Source organism: Nannospalax galili, unplaced genomic scaffold, assembly GCF_000622305.1.
Source record: "Nannospalax galili isolate Female #2095 unplaced genomic scaffold, S.galili_v1.0 scaffold1051, whole genome shotgun sequence".
Classification (NCBI taxonomy): Eukaryota; Metazoa; Chordata; class Mammalia; order Rodentia; family Spalacidae; genus Nannospalax; species Nannospalax galili.
The window spans coordinates 193,472-216,156 of NW_008331995.1; the positions used below are offsets into that span (position 1 = coordinate 193,472).

The 22,685-nt window shown below is 52.2% G+C and overlaps 1 protein-coding gene across 10 annotated transcripts in view; it reads right to left on the reverse strand.

Annotated features, from left to right (window-relative positions):
• Syt7 (synaptotagmin 7) overlaps positions 1-22,685 on the reverse strand; it is a 60,060-nt gene that overhangs the window by 29,143 nt on the left and 8,232 nt on the right. For 5 of the 10 annotated variants that reach the window (XM_008827104.2, XM_008827100.2, XM_017796598.2 and 2 more), the window contains exons 2-4: positions 8,608-8,711; positions 4,407-4,486; positions 531-662 (exon numbers count right to left, since the gene is read on the reverse strand). In XM_008827104.2, coding sequence (XP_008825326.1) covers positions 531-662; positions 4,407-4,486; positions 8,608-8,711 — 316 coding nt within the window. The remainder of the gene's footprint in view (positions 1-530; positions 663-4,406; positions 4,487-8,607; positions 8,712-22,685) is intronic. The other 5 variants (XM_008827105.2, XM_008827101.2, XM_029560635.1 and 2 more) reach the window with 1 other exon arrangement.

Genomic DNA, 22,685 nt, shown 5'->3' on the forward strand with positions numbered 1-22,685 from the left:
GGGTTAACGACGGAGGAAGAGCGGGCTGTCCAGGCCAGGAGGCCCCCAGGCAGGGAGAGAGAGAAAGCCGTGTTAGTCAGAGTTCATCACCACCACCACCACCATCACCGCCACCACCGCCACGAACCACCGACCACCGACCACCACCAGCAGCCACTGCCGCAGCACACAGCGGGGAGGAAAAAGCCAGCCACAACCGAGAGGGAGGGACCAAAACGGGCAACCCCATCCTGACTGCACAGAGGGTGGGGGAGCCAGGGTGGCTGGGGGGGTCAGGCGTGGCTGCAGAGGGGGCTCTCCTGCGTGGCTGGCCCTGGGGGAGGTGACAGGAGAAGGACAGGCAAGTGAGGGGGCAGGAGGGGTTGCTCGTCTCCATGGCCAGCCTGCCCATGGGGTGGATGGTGGAGGGAAGTGGGGGTAGAGGAGCAGAAGAGGAAGTGAAGGTGGGGCTGGGCAAGGGGGCAGGAAGAGGGAAGGAGGGCGAGCGCAGATACTCAGTACATATGATCAAACCAGGTAAAGTCACTCACTTGAGGGACAGTCGTGGGTCGCCATAAGGGGCGTAGGGTGAAATGTTTAGAATAAACTCCTTGGGAGGATAGGAGCTCCATTTCTGCTGCACTGTGCTTTCATTGTTATTCCAAAAGTCTCTGTCTAGGTCGCTGGAGGGGCAGAGAGAGAGGGGAGAAAACAGGGAGATACAAGAAGAAACAAGAACTGAAAGTCCTGCGAGGGCAGAAGGGACGTGGGACCCCTGGGGGGCACCCCTGAGGGCAGGGTCTCGAGGGTCTGCTCCTGCAGAGGAAGAAAGGCAGGCGGGCGGGTGGGCACCGCAGCCTGGGCCAGGCACCTGTGCATTCACACATCCAGGTAGGCACACACACACACACACACACACACACACACACACACACACACAAAAGCACGTGCACACTGGAGGGCCAGCAAGGGAAGCCACACAGGAAGGAGGCAAGCCGCAGTCGGGCAGACAGGAGCCTCGTGCCTAGGAAGCTGGTGGGAGAGAGAGAGAGATGATGAGAGAGGAGGGGGATGGAGGTGGGTGCTGGGAATAAGGTCTGGATTGGGTGGGGGAAGACACTAGGAGAAGGGGAAGGTACTGGTTTAATATTAGAAGGAGCTAGAAAATAGGGCAGGTCCTGTTGCTGGTTGCTGGCTCTGCCTCTCTATGGCCTCAGTTTCCCTGACAGTCAAAGGAGAACACTGGCTTTTCTTCCTCTTCCATCTTCTCTCTGGTGAACTAACGTGTTCCCTAGCTTCCTCTGTGCCCTTCCCACCTCTGGGATGAGGCTGGGATGCAATGTTTTCATGAGACAGGATGAGTAGAACCAGTTGGGTGGGGATACCAGAGAAGGGAGGTGGCCTGGTCTCTGAATTCATCAAGGGTCATGAAGGCCCTTTGATCCGGGGCCTGCGTGGAAGGAACCTGCTCTTCTCTTGGGCCAGTGGGACCTGCTCAAGCCTTGGCCTATAGTGAACATTTGGCCTGGCTGAGAAGGCTGAGAACATTTGGCTGAGAATCCTTTCTTTCACCTCTGTCCCTTTCTATGGGGGAGCAGCTGTCCATCACCCTTCATGCTGGTGGCTTGTCCTGTGGCAGGAGCTGGCCTGCCAGGAACATAGATAATGTAGGGACCTCTGTGTAGGATATAGGGCAGATAGCAGAATTCTGGGCTGCTGGAGGCCATGGCTTGGAGACCCCAGAAGCCAAAGACAGATCTCCACAAGCTTATTAGTTTCCTGGGTTCCCAAAGTGACAGGATTGGGCACTGAGGAAGAAGGGAGAGAACCTTCCCAGGCTAGAGGACCATTCCAGAAAGGAACCATGCTCAGGTGACAGGAGTGCTGCTGGGAGAAGAGTCTGGCCTGTGCTCCTGCTGAGGCTAGGTGGAGCATGGCTAGGGGCTGGGCACCATGGGAGCATCCCCTATTCTAAGGGAAGCAGCTTCTCATGTCCCTGAGAGTTTAATCTTGACTTTGGTTCTGCACCTCAGACTCAGGAACAAGGGAGAAAAAAGGTGAGAAGCTAAGTGACCACCAAAGACCCAGAGGAGACAGTGACCTTGGCTTTCCCTGATAGTTTTCTTTTACTCTCCAAAATACACTTTAGAAATGTCTCATAAGGCATTTATTTATATGCACAAAGTTCAAAGCCCGGGCCCTGAGCCAGCTCACAGGGACGGTGGGAGCAGGAGTTAGGGGAGGCAAGAGAGTCTCCAGGGAAAACTGCTCCCTCTACAAAAGACCCCATGCCCACCAGAGATGTTCCTTTGGCCCCACTCCCCAGCAGGGCCTCAATCAGATCAAGACTTCCTGTATCAGGTGTAAGAGGGATGGGCAAGCGTGCAGTTTCCCTCCCTGTGCTCCCTCCAGGTCTCCATCCAACCCATGGTCCTAGAGGAAAAGATCCACCCAGTCATCAGTGCCAGGGTGTCCTCATGCCCTGTTTTCTGAGGTCACTTGTATTTCTACTATGACACTGGAAGAGAGGCTCTCTCATGAAAGAAGTTTGGGAAAATCTGGTTCTTTTACTACAGGACTTGTCAGAGTCTTTAACCTGTGAATGACCATTAGTAACATCACAAGAGAAATGTAGTATGCAGTGTTTCCCAGACTTGATTGGCTGTAGAACTCTTGATGTGTTCATCATTTCTGAGGCACAGGTGTTCCAAGGAACACAGTTTAGGAAGTGCTGCTGAAGAATCCAGCATTCCAGAACCCTGGACAACATGTTCCCTTTGGAGGAGATTCTAAGCCCATGGGAAGTTATACAATAAATAAACTGCCCAGGATGGGAAATCCGGGACACACAGATGTGAATAATGGCTTCTATGCTAAGAGGCAGAGGGTCTGGCAGCCCAGCAGGTAGAGGCAGGCTCAGGTTGTAGATAGTGGGTCTGCAGGGCTACAGAGGGTTACACTGTTCTCACTGAGCCATAGAAAGCTCTTTGGGGTCCAGGTTGTAGCCTGGCAGGTCCTACTACCTACTCTAATGCCCTTCTTTTCCCTTGCTGGCTAGAGGGCCCCTTTCTAGAACAGCTGGTTCTGCCATATGCACCCCTGTCCAGGAAGGTTATGGTCACCTGTCCTCACCCAGGGCCGCAAACAGCCCAGACTGGAGGTGACCCCCTGCTCCCCATCATGTGGTCTCCCTAGCCCCCACCTTCAGAAAGCTCAGAACCTGTACTCTACAACAGCCCCTGAGGCCTGCCAGCTCCTGTCTTTGAAGACTGGAGAGCTTGCAACCAAACTCAGCTTCAAAGACTCCCCATGGTTGCCTTCTGAGCCTTCCACCCACCCAAGCCCTCAGCTGGCCCACCCTTCCACTCACTCCCCCACCCAAGACATGCCCCCGCAGCTTCTGTGAAGGCCCCAAACATGGTCAGAGCAAGAGATGAAAAAAAGAGGAGGGGCAGGGAGGGAGCCTCAGGAATGGGTGAGGGAGCAAGAGAAGGGAGATGCAGGAGGACAAGGGTGTGCAGGGGCACAGGGGAAGGGTAGGGAGCATGGAGGGTCTTAAGTTGGAAGGGGAGGAGTGTGGGGAGGGATGGGGCTCGGCTTCCAGGCAGAGTCCCTTGGCTGGCAGGCTTGATCCTGTCCAGGTTAGGGTGGAAGATGGGCTGGACTCTACAGAGAGCAAGGAGCTGGAGCCATAGACAGTAGGAATAGCCCTACAGAAAAAGCTCCATCCTCAAAGCCTGAGCCCAAGGCAGGCAGGGGCTTCTTTAGTGTTTCCCAGTGACTGAGAGTTGACCACAGTGGTCTTCAGTGAGGTGGCCCAGCCAATGGAGAAAGCTCTTAAGAGTTCACTGGGGAACCTTGGGCACGGCAAAGACAGTAGGACCTAGAGGGGACATGATGAAATGGGAGGGGAGAGTCTCTCTCTCCATGGTCCTGTATCCCCAGGACCAAGCAGTGTGCTAGCCAAGGTCCTTATGGTTTGCCTGTCTCCTTCCCAGGTTGCCCTCCAAGCATGAGGGAAACGGAGAAAAGATCCTAAACCAATGAGGAGGGGGTTCCCAGCCAATCATTAGGGGCTGGGGGAAGAGGCTGGAGGGTCCAGGGACCTGCTGGGCGTTGGGGACAGTATATGTGACATTGAAAGTTGGATGGAAGACTCAGCATGGCACATATAGGGCTGTGGGAGAGGGCAGCCAGAGAAAGAAGGTTGGGGTCTCTGAAACCTTGTGAGATCCTGGGGACAGGTAGAAAAGGGGGGCCCTGGAATCACCTAGGGTTCTGAGACTAAGGGGGTAGGTCAGGGCATGGCCTCAGGGAGTGAGGGGGACACAGGATGTGTGTGGTGTGGCCAGATCTGGGAGGGGTAGAAGGGGCTCCTCCCACCTGGGCTACCTACGAAACCCCCAAACTGGCAGCCTGGCACCTACTTGATGGCTTTCTTCTCACTGCGCCCACGCCCCGAGTCTGGCGTGCCCACTGTTTCCAAGGAGTTCTTGTAGCGTTTGCCCTGTGGAGACAGTACCAGGGTCACTCCTGGGGGTCAGGGCTGGACTTTCCCCACTTTCCCAGAACCGGGGCTCCAAGGGATAGGAAGAAAACTGATGTCTAAATTTGAGACAAAGCCCAGGGTCATTGTGGGGTACCTACCCCCTAGGTGGGTCCCCCATGGGCTTTAGGACCTGCCTGCTGCCCACAATGAATACCTCATGCCTGACCCTCAGGTATCAGGCTGTCCTGTCTGCTTGTCTCCTGGGCCTCTGGCCCAGCTCCCAGAAACAGTTTCCTCTGCCATGGACAGACGCTCTCAGGAGCCTGGCCACGTCACAGAGTCCACGTCACCACCCCCAGATGGTGGGGGTGGCATCCTGCAGGGCAAGGTTGGCAGTGGCCAATGACGTGAGCAGCGGGGGCAGGGAGGAGGCCTCATGCTCAGGCTTGCCAGGGCTGTGTGGTCACTGCCTGGGGGCTCCCTGGGGCCTGCATGATCTGGGCTGGAAGTCAGGGACAGGACCTTTGTAAGATGCAATCTAGGGAAGGCAGGCCACAGGCTGACTCTGTGGGCTCCAGGGCAGCCTGAGCCTTGGACAACTCTCAGGGTTGCTTAACCCAATGTGAGAAGGGAAGAGGCAGGGCAGGGGGTGGGCATCCTGGGTCTACCAGTGTGAGGAAGTGTGGCAGCAAAAGCCTGTGCCAGGAGGTGAGTACCATTTACCTTCTCGGTTTGGGTTTCTAAATTTAGATCATGCAGAGCCCAGCCCCATTAACATTCCTGGCTGCCACCAAACGTCCTCACGCACACCCATGGGCCATGGGCCGGGGCCAGGCCATAGCTGATGTAGGCAGTGCAAGGATGGGAGCTGAGCAGGGGCAAGGACTGTCTTGCAGCCCCTTCTCCCACTGGGCACTAACAGGCCCTGGCCTAGCAGAGTGGGACAGACAGAAAGGCAGACACACAGACACACACATGCATACATATACGTGCATGCTTCCCCAACATCCTGTCACGTACACCAACACCACAGCCACAACAGTCAATTATTCCATCCTTCCAAACACAAAATAAGTGCTGCCACGGCTGCATTCCCACATGCTCCTGCCAGCTGCATCCCCTTCGTGGCCAGGGGAAGTGCCTATCCTGCGAAATACAGTGTAGCTCCCAGGAAGATGTGCAGTACAGAGCCACCCCCCAAACCACCCACAATACCCCTACATCTCAGAGGTCCTTTGGTCTTGGCACCAACAGAGCCACCTATTCCCCCCACCCCTTCCCCATGTCACCCTAGCCAAGTCCTTTCCCCTCTTTCCATTCCTCACATAGTTCCAAGTCACCAGGTAGGCCCAGTGGAGGAGGGGCTTCTGGTACCCAGATATTATCACATCTCTGTTTGTTTATGTCAGTTCCCACACCCTGGCACAGAGTCCTACAAAGGCAGGTAGTTCTCAATATCAACTGCAAGTGCCCTTCTATGACCCCACCTACCCTGGGGACTGGGCTTCAAGCTGTTGCTTTGAGCCCAAATCTTCTAAATTTAAATACAGAGACACTGGGCCCTCCAGATCCACAGAATCACCCTCCCTCAACTCAGTCTGGTGCCTCCCATCATTACTCCGAAGTTCAAATTCCAAACAACTCCAAGCATCGACTAGGAGCTGGGGGCAGAGCCACACTGTGATGACCAAGGGCTATCTTCAGAAGGCCCTGGGCAAGAGCCCAGGCACCAGAGCTGTGCCAGACTTGGCCATTCTGAGGGAAGGTACTCCCTTCCCCTCTTTCTTTCAGATATTGGCTGGAAAGCGCGCCTTGGCTAGCACCATCTTCCAAAGTTGCCCAGTTGCCCCTTCCAGAAGGCCAGGGAGGGCTGAGGTAGGTGATCTTGATGGCCCAGGGCATTTGGAGAGCTTCTGAGTGCCCTTCCTCCTGCTGCAGCTCAGAGAACCTTTCCCACTGGCTAAGGGGCTAAGTCTGCAGCAGGAGCTATAGTGCCATTTGGAACAGGACCCAGGGCAGGACTGGGTTGAGGAAATTTCATAGGACAACCCAAATTAATTGGAAACCCAGGTAGGGTCCCAGAGACATTAGGTAGCTTGGGAGGAGCCCAAAGACACTAACCACTTATCATAGAAGGGGCTTGCCAGGCTGATCTGAAAAAAGTCAGCTGGAAATGATTAAGGAAGTTTGCAAATGTGATCTGGGCTGTCAAGGTAGCACATCACTGGAGCTGAGAGGGACAGATGGACAAGGAGAGGCTAGCCACTGTCTGTGGGGAATGCATTTTAAAGCTTCTTCTAAAGAGCAAAGAGATAGCTTAAGCAAAAAGTGTCCTGGTATTTGGGTTCCATGGCACAGGAAGCTTGGGGTGGCATGGTTTAGGGGGCCAAGAAAGAAATAATCTATGAAGAGGAAGTCAAGAGAAACAGTTCAGAGGCCTGACGCTGGGACTTTACCATCCTGAGGCCAAAGAGGATGCTGGTTCCCCATCTCTCAGGTGCCTAAGGCATTCTGTGCTGAAAGTCCCCACCTACCACAAACCTGCCTCATATTCTATCCCCTTTGGAAGTGAGTGGGAGTGGGGTGGGGCCAGCCATACTCTAGTCTTGGAGAGGATGTAGACACACACACACACACACACACACGCACACACACACACACACCCCACACACACAGTGGTGCAGTGCACATGCAAGGGAGACCAGGACATGGGCAGACTTCACAGTTATACAAGTATCAGATAAGATGATATACATCTCACTGCTGAGGGGTGGGGACACACACACACACATACACACACACACACACACTGCACCAGTGGCCCTTAAGGTCAACATATTTGGCACAACAACCCTCCTCCCCAAACACATATAAACACAAGGTCATCACCTCATACAACCTTCCTCTGCTTTCAAATACAGACAGGCAGGAAGACACTCTAACCAGTCCTACAACAAGGCATACCAGGCTGCAGTGTGTAGTTCTGTGGTCTTGGAGGACACTGGTACACAAGGCACAAAGCCAAATTCCCTCCGGTGTCTCCCTTAAATTTTGAGGGAGGTGCAGACACAAGGGACCAAGGGACAATGTAGGGCAGCCAACCAGGTTTTCCACACATTTGCCTGCAGCAGGGGGCTGGGTCTCTCTCTCTCTCTCTCTCTCTCTCTCTCTCTCTCTCTCTCTCTCCTCTCTGTCTCTCTGTCACATTTCTCCATCGTGCCATCCAACACACACACACTCACTCACTCACGCACTCACTCACTCACTTAGGGAGCTGAGTTGGCTTTCTCTGTGGCTCTATCCCCTGGAGGATCCCTGCCTACGCCTGGGACAGCTCTGGGCCACCATCGAGGGTGCCTCCTTACAACTCTCAAAAACCCCATTGGGTTTCTAGGCAGGACGGCAGGACACAGGCTGAAGGGTCTGGACTGGGGGTCTTGCAGAACCACAGCCCTTGCGCAGCTCCGAGTCCGGAGGAGCAGGAGCTCAGTTAGCCCTCCCTCCCAGCGCCCTCGGGTGATGAATGTCCCACCTGACGGTCTCGTTACTTATTGATGGCTTAATCCCGCTCGTTAATTCCCCGGCCCTCGTTAAAAATGAAAAGAAGCCGTTTGAGCTTGTACAAACCGGGAGAATCAGGATGGATGTGCGGTGGCTGGGGGTGGAGCGGGGCGGGCGGCGCCTCCTCATTGGCCAGAAGGCTCTGCGGATCGGCCACGCCCATTGGACGGGGAAGGCGTGAGAGGGAACGTGAGGGGCGCGGTGCCCGGGAGGGAAGGGTTCCAGGGGGTCCTCAATTCTCAGTCTGTGCGTGTCTGTCTGCGGTTCTTTATACAGGAGATGGGGCGTGTGTGCACGCGCCTGCGTCAGTGTAGTCGTGAGCGCGTGAATGCCTGAGACCTAAGTATGTGTCCCCAAGTATGTGCCTCCAGTTGTAAAGAGATGTATGGGACCAAGACCCAGGCAGTCGAAGGGTGCGTGCTTTGATGTGAAGTTCTGTGCCAGTATGCCTGACCGTGGGCAGGCAGATTATTTGCTCTAGAGAATTTAGGGGCCAGTGTTTGCAGGGTGCCAGGGTGCACGGCCAGGCCATGTCCTGTCCCTGAAGGGATCCCCCCATCCCCCAGTAAGAGCCTCACCAGTTTGCGCTGACACCAGTGGCACAGGCCACAGAGGACGACAGTAACACTAAGGCTGACGGTGATGATGGCAGAGACCAGCAGGACATCTCGGGTAGGCGCCCCTAGGGAGGACACACACACAGTCAGAGCATCATGGGTCTGGGCTACTTTCCTTTATCCCAGAGCCCCCAGCACCATCACCCTCCCCTTCTGTCCAGCATATCCATTCCCAGCTCTACCTTTTCTGCCTGAACTTGAGAAATCCCTTCCCACTCAGTGACTTGGCTTCCTCTAAAAATGGAGGAATTGTGCTGCCTGGCAACTCCCTGTATCATTCTCTAAAGTGACCCCCTCAAAGAGTGAGGCCACATGTGTCAGCCCAGCTAGACATCCTGGATCCACAAATGCCTCTAAAGGAGCCACTGCTTCTATTGAGGCTCCTTTTCCAGACCTCACGCCCCATACCCGACTCTGAACAGCAAATGTGTTCAAAGGACTGTAGTTGCCACAGTCCTGCTATGCAGACCCTCTTAAGGGTTTGGTCAAGATTCAACAGTGACATGTGTAGTCAAAAGGGAATTTCTAGAACCCTCTGCCCATGGGAGTTCAGTTTTCCTTGTCCTGGAGGCCCTCTCCTGGTTTCTGTCCACCTCTGCCCTCCCCATACTTAGTCCCTGAGCTCTCTTCCATCCCTCCCTTCCCTGTTGGCTCCAGCCTCATCTGCTTACTAGCAAGGTCCCAGATGCTCATAAGGGCCACCTGCAGCCTCCATGTAAGTGCTCCAAGGTCTCATGCATTAGGAGTAGAAACCTGCTGTGGGAGGAAAACCCCAGGTTTCTCCATAGATCCTGTTTCCTCTGAGCTTTGTAGATCTTGATAAGTCATATAAACACTCAGTTTTCTCCTCTGGAAATGCAAATTAAACCACTTCCCCTGTCTTCCTCACAGGGGGTTGTAAACATTAGCCCAAAACAAATGTACTGAAGGCAAAACCTTGACCAAAAATGACCATGTGGGGGAGTAAGAAGAGAGAGAACAACACAGAGCACATGTGAATTATAAATATGTGTGCGCTAGGATATGTCCTAAATCAAGAAGATGTGGTTTATTTACACAGGAGCCTGCATGGGCTTTTTGGTGCCAGTGATTGCAGTAATTAAGAGTTGACAATATCTGTCTGGTCCTGGTTCCTGTGGTTTTAGCTTCTGCCTCTCTTCACTGGGTCTCTCCTGCATGGTGCTGAGGCTTCAGGAAGGAGGGTCTGGCATTCATTCCTAGCTCTTGGGGCCTCTGGGCTCCCTCCCACCATCTCTAAAGCACCTTGAAGGAGCCCATTTGCTACCAGTTCTTTCAAGAAAACTGTTTAGGTCTCACCAACTTTCTAGGCCTCTCAGGAAATGGCCACTTTTGCCCAGCTAGCACCCATCTACCACTTGCCAGGCACACAGAGCCTCTTCTGTACCAAGTGCTCAGTCCTAATTACAGGAAGCCCTGTGTCCAGTTCCTGACAGCATCAGGGTCCACAGAAACCATTAGCTCTGACCTGGTCCTGCCTCATGGCCACACACAAGCCCTTGATGTCTGGGACCTCAGTACCACATCTGTGGAAGAGTTGATCATTCCTCACTCAGAGGACGAGCCAGGAGTTCCAGATGTTTTACCTGCAGGTACTTCATTCTCACAACAACAAATGAGTTAAGGATTGTGAGTTGTCCCCATTTTACAAATAAAGTACCTGAGGCTCAGAGGGCTCAGATATGTTCACAGTCACTCAGCTAGTAAGTGGGAGAGCCGAGGTTCAAATCCAGGCAGTCAATCCCATAGCCCACGCTCTTTGCCTTGGATGTGGGTTAGCAGTTTCCAGTGTGCTGTTTGAAACCCTGAGTTGTTCCTTGGACTCTATGGAAGCTGTGGAAGTGGTTGCCAAGCAGAGAAAGCTGAAGCCCTCTTCAATCACATCAGCATCATTTCCCTTGACTTCCCATCTTGGGCTTTTGTAGGAAATAACATCTGAAGAAGGGGATGTGATACTGAGAAAAGCTGAACCCTTCTGGAACCTTGGCTCTAGAGTTTCCTGCAGTATGGATTCTATTATCATTTAAGGAGCTGACTCCTCCCTCATGAGATCCCTCGCCCCCCTCAGCATCTTCTTTGCCTAGCCCTTGAAGGCAGGGTGAAACAAACGCTTGCCATTGCAAATTGCACTGATGTTGGGAATAAAACTTACAAGATGTCCTTGGCCAGCATGTCCTCAAGTGCTGTTACTATCAAGGAGCACAAGCATGTTCTTGCCTACCAGCCAGAGGGAACATTCTGGGAGCATGGAGTCACTGTGTCCCTGGACTGGAAGAGACCTTGGGAGTCATGGAGTTAGGCTTCTTGATGTATGAGCCTCTCCAACAGCCCTACTGGTGACAGGGAGCTGTACCTGCAGGAGACTGGTCTTCTATGGACAGACACCACTAGAGAGACTGCTGTGCCTTGTGCAAAGTCCAATCTGTCTCCCTGGAACTGCACCATGGTCCTCAGCCTCTCCTCTGGCTGCTCTGCCACATGACAGGCCTCGGAATTCTTGCTGACAGTTCTTATGTCCCCGTCAAGTCTTCTCCAGGCAAAGCCACCCCAGCCTTTCTATCCCTTCCTCAGATGACACACATGGTTTCAAGTCCCGTTATCGTCAGCATATTAACATTTGGAGAAAGAAAATATTGCATCATTCGTCAGCCTTTGCCCAGGGCTGAGTTCCATGACCTATTCTTGGGCAGAGGAGACATCCTGGGTCCCCAGGGGTGAGACACAGACAAGGGCAGACAGATGACATTGGGAGACCTGGGGGCAGGGCGAGCCAGGAGCTGAAGAGAGCCAGACCTGCTGGGCCAATTGCAGGGGTATCCTGGGAGGGAGCTGTGGGCTCAGGCATGCTATCTGAAACTCTGCCCAGGCCTGTGCTGGGCATGTCAGCTCATTAGAGCTCAGCATTCATGATACAACTGAGTCCCATGTTCCTGACCACACTACCCCCAAGCAGATCTCAAGAGAAAAGCCTATGAACCCAGAAGGTGGGTCCCCTCTGAAGGGGACCAGTTGTGTTTGCATAGAACTCTCTAGCAAGTTGGCTTCATGAGGGCAGGGCTTGGTTCCTTGGGTACCACTCTATTCCATTATGAAGGATGGAGCCTGGTATATAGTAGGTGCTCAATAAACACTTGTTGCAAGAATGAATAAGGAAGAATCCCAGGCTTCTGGGAGTAAGGATAACAATGGGTGCTGCCATTTATTAAGAACCCACTCTGTACCACTCTTCAGGATCTGTGAAGACAGGGGCTGTCACTGCTTCACTCACTCCAGTATCCTTGGTGACACACAAAGACGTGCTCAGTAAATATTTGTTGAATGTTCAGTGCTTACATATGTTATCTCATTTGTCACCCAAACAAGATAGAAGGGAAGAGACGGGAGAGGTGTTAGTGACAGAGTCTCTTTTACACACACACACACACACACACACACACACACACACACACACCACCCAAAACCAGGACTCTGTTTATTCTTTTCCCATGCCCAATTTTGTTCTACAAACTCTCAAGCTGTCAAGACCCAATGAAAACAACACCTCCATGAAGCCTTCCTTAATCTGCCCAGTGGGAATGCCTTGAGTTCCCGTCATACTGTGTCTTCAACTGTCTTTCAGAGCGTAGTAATGAAGTGCCATAGCTCTGGGATCACACTTCTGGGCTCAAATTCTGGGTCAGATTCTTCCAAGCCATGTGACCTAATCACTGCATACCTTGGTTTCCCCACCTGTAAGTAGGAGCTAATAATAGCACAGTTTTCCTAGGACTATTGGGAGGCTTAAAGGAATTAGCGTGTATAATGTGCTTTGCACAGTGCCTGACACAGGGTTAGTAAGCAGTAAATGCTAGCTATTATCATAGTATTACTGCATTGTGCCCTATACCAGAGCTATCTGGTACACAGAGCTGGGCTCACTGAGAGGGTGAATGAAACACTGAAGTGGTCCACTCTCATTTCTCCACAGGATAGCAGAGCTCAAGGGTCACATCTTATTCAATACTGTGCACTCCTATCTACCCCTTTTTCTGGGAACTGGCCCACAGCTAGATCAGGGCCAGCATCAGTGAGTGCCTCTGGCATGGAAGTGGAGGGCTAGGGCATGGGGATGGGGATGGGGCTGATAGCTGGAAGCCAGGCTGGGCCTCAGGTGTGAACTGCAGACCTGGTACAGGCCCTGGCAGGGCTCTGCTCTGACTCCTTCTCATCTCCTCAGCAAGCCATGATTTATGGATGAACAGAATCAAACAGGACTGTGGGCTGCTGGGATGCCCCAGGGAGCTGCTAGAGAGGGAATGGACTTCTGAGGGCAAGCTCACAGGCTGCCTGTGAGGGAGGGAAGGCACATACAAAGGACACAGACACAGGCATCATGGCCTTTTCACACACACACATCATAGAGACTCACCCCTGACATGGACATTCATACTCACACACACATATATGCATGCACACATATGTATGCACACTCATGGCCAGGGCCATAAGCAAATGTCATTCATGAGGCCTGAGCATTCATGTGCTTCCTCTGGCCTGGATTTCTTTGCTCCTGGGTTTGCTGTCATCTGTTCATTCATATTCTGTCTCCTCTTTCCTTCTGAGGTAGAGCAGGTGCCCCAGCTCCATCACTGGCCAGCTACGTGGCCCAAGCAAGGCCAAGGGTATCTTAGCATTCTCCTTTCCAATGATGACGATCAGTCCTGAGCTCCTCTGATAGGGTCCTGCCAGGACTAAATGACAGCCAATATCCATTGGGGACACCCAGGGTGGCAGATACTGTATCAGCAAGTTGTCACCCATCATCTCTAGAAGCTCAGGTCATTAATATTCCCATCTTACAGGAGAAGGGACAGAGGCATGGAGAACTAAAGGCCTTTGAACCTGTCCTTTCCCACCATGCTACAATGGCCTCCTTCTGGGTGGAGTGATGTCATATGACATGCTCTACTGCACAGCTGAGCCACACCCTGCTTTCCTCCTTCCTTAATGGACCCATGTTGGTCATTTTATGCCTATGAAGCCTTGCGTAAGCTGTTCCCTCTGTCTGGATGACTGTTCTTCACAGTCTTTTCTTCAAGGCATTTTACCAAAGATGGTCTTCATCACCTCTTTGCTCACAGTTTGGGATTCTTAATTAGCTCTTTATAGCCCTTCCATATCGGGAGCACCTGGAGGGCTGGGACCCTTGATCAGTGATCTCTGCAGCCAAATGTCCATAGACTGGGGAGATAATTGCTAAATAAATGTGTAGAATTGTTACCAGTTCAGGAAAGTCTACTTCTTCCAGGAAGCCCACTTAAGGACATAGCAGGCTCTTCCTCCTTCAAGTTTGAATTAACTGACCTGTCATTCTTTTTTTCTTGGGCATAGACCTGTTTCCTCAAGCAGACCATTTTTCATGATCTCCCACAACCTGTAACCTGGACCATGCTATAGTGATGCCACTGGGCCCACTGGAAAGCTAAATCCATAGGCCTATTCCCCCAGAATTCACTTGCTTTTGCACTCATAGATGGGGACATGCGCAGCATCCATACCTGTCCCTTCCAGAGTTGTCCCATCACTCCCAAGCCTTCCCCTCTCCTGGAGGCTCCTGCTGACATCTCCAGCTCTTGGGTCCCTGCCTTTAGCCACAGTCATTAACAGCACTGAGTCAAGTTCACAGTCCTCAGTACCCCTTTGAAAGTAAATCTCTTATGCCCATTTTATAGTGAAAGAAACTGAGGGTTTCTTTTTCATAAGGGTTTGGAGTCTGCCTGGGAACATACAGCAGGAAAGAGAGATGAAGCCAGGATGGGATCTATGCCCAATGGCTCTCCTTCTTGTCCCACTCTAGGGGTACTGTGTCTTCAAACAAATCACTGAATAGGAGGAAAGAAAGAGACTGAGTGAACACCAGATAAAAAACAGTCAGGGAAAGGGCTCTTTCTCAAGACTTTTCCCAGGAGCCAGGCTGAGTTCCCCCAGTACTTCAGAGTCCCCTCTGGCATGCCATGTTGCCTGGGGAAAGAGCCCCAGGCACTGGCCCAACAAAGCATCTTCAGTTAGAGACTCAGTCAGCTTAAGAGTCTCAGAACATGTAATGGCCATATGCCGGAGCTGGGTCAGTTGAGAGTGGAAAGAAAGGAGAGTGGCCTGAGTATGTACCCAAGATCCCGTCATTTGTAATAACTAGGCTACAGCCAGAGAGAGAGAGAGAGAGAGAGAGAGAGAGAGAGAGAGAGAGAGAGACAGAGAGAGACAGAGATGCTGTTGGGGTGGTTGGGGCTAGGTCTGCCAGCACCTTCCCATCCTGAGCCTGCCTCCTCCCACCTAATTCCGTGCTACTTGGCTCTTTACCCCTAGCCTCCAGGATGACGTTCAAGGTGGAAGGCAGTGAAAGCTGGAGTCACAGGTTCCCACGGGAAGCACCCCTCCACGTGCATGCTGAGTAGATGGAAAGGGGGAAGGTGGGAGGGCATTTACAATCAGGCAAAGCCTACCAGCCCCACGGTGGGTGATGTGGGCACAAGGAAAGGGGACATTTGTGGTGCCTATTTCACCTCCCTTCTTTCTCTAAGCCAGCACACACCAGAAAGCCAGGGGTGAGGAAGAAAGAAGAAAGAACCACTGAGCCAAAACCCAAAGGCTAGGCAGGCAAGAGAAGCTCTGGTTCTTGGCATTAAGCAGAATTGTCTGCCCTCTCTTCATTCTGAAACTCCTCCTTCCAGGCCACCCACCTTGGAACCTGGCAACTCTTTCCTTGCAAGAGGAAACAGAAAATGAGATGGGCGGGAGATGGAAAAAGAAAAAGGAGGGGGTAGCACCAAGTACTCCTTCCCAAGGAAAGCTGGGCCTTGGCCTTCCCCCAAGCCCTCCGGACATTGTCTGAGAGTCCTTCAGAAAGCTGTAGAGGAACCTCTGGCTTCACTTGGAGCAAGAGCAAGGCTGGGGAAAGAGGAAGCCTGAGGGGAATTGTTTCAGAAAGTTACAAGTAGCTGAAAATAGGGGCTTAGCAGGAGCAAGCTTCTTCAACCTTGACTGTAATAAAAACAGATAATGCGTGAGTGAGCTAGGGAAAGAGTGCTGGCAGGGGCTGCAGAGGCCTGCTGGATGCAGACAGTTTAGAATTCAGAAGAGATGCCAAGTGAGTAAACAGTGAATGAAGGATTATTTGGATGGGCCAGGAGCCGGTCCAGCAAGAAATTGGATGGGGACAGGTCAAGATCCACAAGCACTCAGCCTCCTCACCAGGGAGTGAGGTCTGGTGAGCTATCAGGGCCTTGCCCACACCTTCCCTACCTCTGCTCTCTCTTCCAGCAGAGAGCATGGCCTAGGGAATAATGGCTCACATTTGTACCATGTGGAACAGTTTATGAAGTGCTGGACAGTTTACTGAAGGTTTCACATCCATTATCACACTTAATGGAGGTGATAAGGGTATCTTCTGTACGGTAAGCTCCTCCCCACCTCACTACAGCCACCTTTACCTCCCACAATTCCTGGCTTAGGGAGGCCTGGGATTGCATCAAGCTCTGATCTTCAGTCTCAAAAGAAGGGGAGGGGAGACAGGCCATCTTCAGACCCCAGAGAGCTGCTGAGTCCAGAAATCATCATGATCCAGGCCATTCACTATGGACAGGCCCAAGTGTCAGCTCTGTGCAGGGAGCCCAGGCTTGCAGGGTATCTAGCTGAGTTAGCCAGGAACCTTCTGCTTTCTTTCCCTACCCACCTTGATCCCAAAGCTGATGAGCTGCCTGGGCATCCATGAAAATTATCACATCCATCAGAGCAGCAGGAACTCAAGAAAGGAGGTGCTCCCATGAAGGGCCTCTCCAGCAGGAGTGTGAGTGGGGGTAGGATCAGGGATGTGTGATGATTAAGTACAATCCTTGACCACTAGTTACTCCTATGAATAATGCATTGTTGTGCCTTGGCCCAAATCAGCATCTTATTGTTATTAATAATACAGGGCTGCACAGAAACTGGGGTTGGAACAGTGTGCTGTATTTCATTGGAGGATCTCAGAGCACTGTACAGTTCCTCATACTGATGACTCAACCCTACCTCCCCAGGCTATAGGCTTCCTTACAGGCCAAGAAGGGCACCTGTCCTTCTCTAACTTCCTCCCACCTGAGGCTTGGAGCCATGAAAGCCACAAGAGTGAGGATTCATGCATCTTGGCTTTCAAGCCCTTGGCCAGGGTTTGGGGTGGGGGAGGGGAGTGCGCTTAATCTTTGCCAGCTCAAGGACTCTTGAAGACGCAACATTATGTGAAGCAGCTTCCAGAGATGTTTAAGAAGGAAAGAGGTGACTTGAGAGGGGCTCCAGATGTGGGAGAGAAGGATGCAGAGTCCAGTGGGGATGGGAATACAGTTCTACTACTCATTAGCTGTGTGACCTTGAGCTGCTTACTCAGATCTCTCATCTTCAGCCTTGCCGTTAGAACTTAGAGGGCCTGAGTTCCCTCTCGTAAGTGCTATTCCACTATATTACAGGGTATCCGGTCACAGTAAGAGTGAGACTGAGCTAGAGAGGGCCTTTTTGCGCTGTCCGCGGTACTGAAGCAGCTGGCCGCCTGGCCTTGTCCTTGGTCCTGAAAAGCCCTCGAGACCAGAACTAGGGCCTCCTTTACAATGCCCCTTGCATTCTGGAACCCCCTTGCATTCTGGAACCTTCTCATAACTCTAGCATAGTGACTCTGCTTCTTCTGCCAATTCCTTCCTAACCAACCAGTCTCCCCTCCCCATCTGAAGTAACTAGCAGACCTCCAGAGCTCTTTAGATGATGAGGCCCCAGTGGGCCATCAGCTCTGGACAAAAAGTCTGGCCATGAAGGTACATAACACTCCCTCTTCCCTCTAGGGGAGTCGTCCACGCTGCCTCCTGGTGGCTGGCATGGAATTACACTCAGAGCAGGAGCACAGAAGGTCCCCAGTGGTGATGCTGAGCAGGCAGGGAAGGAGCGGCAGACGGTCTGGCCCCCGCCGCCCCCTCACTGCTCCTGGGGCAATCTGTCACTCTGAGCTTGCATCATTGCCCAACACAGGCACGCTCCAACTCATATGACCTCATCCTGGCCTGATTGGACACCAGGCTGCTCTGGTTATAGTATAGACTCAACCCAGCTGACCAGACAAAACTTCCTGCTTCTTCCTCCAGGCAGTGTGTAGGGTTGACTTGGTTAAAACAAACACCAACTTTTCCTCCCACTGCAGGGCCAGAAAACTCCTATAATTTACTTTCCTCAGGGCAGAGACCCCATACCTCACAGCCACACAACTGAGAACCTTTCCCTAGGAAAAAGTGAAGAACTTGGGGAGGGGGCCATACCTACAGGACACTCCAATTCTATTCGACAGGTGGGAGGTTGAGAGGCAGGTATGCTTGGTGATTCTAGGGATTCAGATTAGCTTCACTGGCTGTATACCCCCCTTGCAAAAAGAAACAGCAGGAATCAGGGGCTAGGGATAGAGCTCAGCTGGGAGAGTGCTTGCTTAAAATGCATGAGGTCATGGGTTTGATTCCCAGCACTGAATAAGCTAGAAACAGTGGTGCACACCTGTAATTCTGACCTTTAAAGGTAGATGCAGGAGGAGGAGGAGGCCAGTTTGGGATACATGAAACCCTATCTCAGAACAAACAAACAAAGCAAAGCAAATCACCCAAAGGCAATATTAAACCCAAACTTCTCTGAATTCAGGGAGCAAAGTTAATTTACTTTAATTATAATATAGTGAGTGTCATTTATTGAGCACTTATTATATGCCAAGCACTGTGGTAAGAGCTCTGCAAACATTATATCACTTAGTCTTACAAATCCCTGCAGGAGGAAGGATCATGCTCAGCCTCCTACAGATGAAGCAAGTGGGGTTCAGAGAGCTAGGGTGATCACTCAGTGATGCAGCTGTTGAATATGTAGACTAGCATGGGAAAACCTGTCGATCTGCTCTTAAACTTTCAGCTCAGCTGGGTCCTCCTTCCCACCTTCCTACATTCCAGAGGCCTCAGTATCCCTCAGGTATCAGCAAGACTACCCTACCCCTTCATCACCCTCACGACTCAGCTGAAAGCCACATGGAAGAGACAGTAACACCTTGCACTCAGCAGCACTTAACAGCCTGCTAAGTGTTGTCATAGCCGCTGTCGGAACTGAGCCTCATGATACTGAAGGGTGAGGTAGGCAGGAATGGACCAGCTCTGATTTCACAGGAGAGAAAAACACTAAGGCTGGAAGGAATAAGTGGTTTGACCCAAGTCACATGTTGAGTCAGAACTCAGTTAAAGCTGTTGGGCCTGCCAGCCCAGTGCTTACTTCCCACTTGCTCAAGGCCAGGGTCCTGGGCAAGCAAGGTGGAGATATCCTAGGGTCTTCATTTCCTAAGAGCCTTTCTGAGGCCCTGACCTTGGCTGCTCCCAAGTTCCTGCCCCCTAGGGGCCATCAGCTGGCTCAGCTTTAACTTGGAGTCTTAGAGTCTCATTCTAAATGAATTTTTTTTTCCAGGCAATTACCTCCTGCTAATTAGGAAGTGAGGCTGCCAGTCCCAGGGCCCTGGACTGACCCCTTTCTCAACCCACAGGGATGAGGATGTGTAGAGGTACTAAGTATCAGCACTAGTCACAAAAACTTCCTGGGTCAGGGCCTGTCAGGGCAGTGGGGTTGGGTGAAGAGCAAGGAGTCTGTCTCAAGGACCTGGATGAAGAGATGTGAGGATGCTAAGGAGCAGGGGCTCTAAGTGGAAATGAGCCAGGAGACCAAGAACTAAAAGCAGCCTAGACACGCCCATGCAGAGTAAGAGAGATCTGGGCAGCAGAGGGAACCAGAATGCATAGAGAAACAGGGGTACAGGAAGGAAGGAAGGGGGGAGGGAGGGAGAGGAGAGGAAGATAGAACCTTAGGTCCTGACATAGAGAGGGAGAGATCTTCAGAGAAGAAAAAGAAAGCACCCCCCCAGAAAACAGCCAAGCTTATAGAAGAGGAAGTCAGGGAGGGAGATACTAGGAGACTCCAGGAGGGGGAAGGAGAGAGGAAGGACAGGGAGGAAGAAGGAATTGCTGGAGGAAAACCTCAGGGAGGAATGGAAGAGAATGGGGGAGGATGGCTTGGAGTGGCAGCTCCCAGAGCCCCAAGAAGGGCTCTCTCTACATCACTGTCCTTGAGTCTTCCCAATGTCAGAGCCCAGCCAGCCAGGCTTGCACACTCTCCTACGCAGCCTCAGGTGTGGGTAGGCATGATGGCAGGCCACTGGCCAGCTCAGGCCCTAGATGTTGCATTCCCTGGGGGCAGCCAGCTGATTCTCCTCCCTGCCAACTTGTCACCCCCTCCAGTGGGCTGAGCTAGAGATCCTCCTGGGTAACTGTGTAACATGACTATAAGAGTAACATGAACAGGAGCCTGTTGGACTGTGTATTCCAGCCTCTCTGTGTCTCAATGGGAGGATCAAGGCACAGAGAGAAAGTGGTGCTTGGCCAAGGTCATACAGCAAGTGGGTGATGAAGCCAGAGGCAGAGGGCTCAAGGGCTAAATCCCAGCAGTGGGTCTGATTCCCTGCTAGGGAGCAATAGTAGATGAAGGCAGATCTTGGCTGCCAGCAGGTCAGACCTTGATCAAAGCTCTGCAGTGTGTGGGGTGACACATAGAAAGGAGCAAGGGTGGCCAGGGACTGAAAGAGAAGCAAAATAAGGGAGTGCTGGGAAGGAAGGCTCTGCAAAAGTGACAACAGTAGCTAACATTATTGAGTGCTTACTAGCACAGTGTGCCAGCTACTTAACACATGATGTGTGGGATCCATTTGATCCCCATGACAACTCTATCACCCTATTAGAGTGAAGGAACTGAGACTCAGGAGAGCTAGGCAGTGAGACGGTTCCATTCAGATGGCCAGCTGCATTGAGGCCACTGCCCTGAAGACCCCTTCAACATGGCATCATCTGAGTTCCCAGCTCTGAAAATCTAGGCTCAAGATGCCAATGGGGCTGCAGTCCTTCTTGTGGCCCCAAGGGGGCAGTAGAACAAGGGCCCACATTTCAAGTCACACATTTTTAGGCACTGTTCTCTGGGTTCTAGCTTTGCTTTAGCCACTCACTCAGTATGTGACTGCAGGGAGGTCATTTGTCCTCTCTGGGCTTTGGTGCTCCTGTAACATTCAAGGGTAGGGACCCGATAATAATGAGAACACATACATGCATTGTGCTAAGTCGGTGTGACAGGCACAGTTCTAAGTAGTTCATATACCACTTCCCAAGATGGCATTGCTGGCTTCATTTCACAGATGGTAAAGGAAAAGCTACAAGGTTAAGTTGTCCAAGGTCACAGAGTGAATCAATACATAGAAGATCTGGGATTTGAACCCAATTACTTGTGTGTGTGTTTATGTGTGGTTGCACATGTGTGTGTGGGTGCATGCACACATATGTGCATGTGCATGGGGAGGCCAGAGGACAACCTCATGTATCTTGATCCTTGGGAGCTGTCCACCTTGGTTCCTATTTTATTTTTCATCACACTTTTATTTACTATTTATTTTGTGTATAGTGTGTGGGGGTACACATGCCACATGCCAAGGCATGCATGAGGAGGTCAGAGCCATTCTCTTGTTCCACCATGTGGGTCCCATGGTTTGAACTCACGTCCTCAGGCCTAGTGGCAGGCACCTTTGCCCGCTGAGCCATCTTGCATCCCCATCTTAGTTTTTTGGAAACAGGGTCTCTCACTTACCTAAAGCTCACCAAGCAGGCTGGGCTGGCTGGCCAGAAAGATCTAAGGATCTACCTATCTCTGTCTCCCCAGCACTGATATTACAAGGGTATGCCACTCATGCCAACCTTTTGAAAAAAATTTAATGTGGGTTCTGGGGATCGAGCTCAGGTCCTCATGCTTGCAAGGCAAGTATTTTACCAGCTGAGCTATCTCCCCAGCCCAGAACATCATTACTTTTGTTCCAGAATCCCCAAGCTCTGCCCAACACTGGGCACACCTATGGTAACATGCCTGCACGTGGCTTATCCTTCCTCACCTGCTCCTTTTTCATGACCAATTTCTACCTGGTACAGTCATGCTGGGTCACGCATGCCCACAAGCATTCCAGCACCAAAGACAGGCCAACTCTAGTGCGTGTGCGCACACACACACACACACACACACACACACACATCCCTCCCTCTCTGGGCTCTGGCTGGTTTGTGGGGACCTTGTACCACGTTCCGGTGCATAGCCATGTGACAGTGATGTGGGCCACCACACCCTTTCTCTTCTGCTTGCCTCTAGTGCCTAGGTGGCTGGCACGTCACATCATACACCTGCTGGCACCCCCATCCCCACTGCCTTCCTCGCGCCTCTCCTCTAACAGAAGTGGGCACATTCTCCAGGAAGGAAGCAGGCTCAGGCACAGCCTAGCTCCCACAGCCCAAAGATGCCAGCCAACCTGGGGGTGGAGAGGGAGAAAGAGGCATCAGTCAGAGGCTCTGGGGTGGGGGCCTGGGGTCTACAGTCCTATTAGAGACCAAGCCCTCCCTCAGTTCTGCTGTCACATCTCAACTCCCACCACCCTAGGGATGCCAGCCCCCCTTGATCATTTCCCCAAACGAGACAGACAGGGGCCATGGGAACAGAGGATTTGGCCTTTGCTCCCAAGAAGAGCTATAGTGCCACTAGGGCTCCTCTGGCTGAGTTACCATTGCACCCCTCCACCCCATCCCTGGTCCCTACGCTCTCCTCCCCCTGCCCAAGCATCTCAGAGTTCTGGGTATTTTTAGGTCTCAGCTGACAGGCTGTGAAATCACTCCCTTCGCACCTCCCCAACCAGGCGGGGGCTGGAAAGGGAGGAATGAGGTTGGAGGGGCACACAGACAATTCATCAGGCTCCTCCCAGGCTGACAGGTGCCAAGCAGGCAGTGAGGGGAGCCTCCTCTTTTCTCTAGAGCCTCCCCTGGCAAGGGGATCCCTCCACCTTGCCTGGGGAAGAGAATGGAAGTGGGGTGGAAAGGGGACTCTACTCCCCATTTAGGAACCCAAGAATGAAGGCTTTATGGGACAGCCCCAAG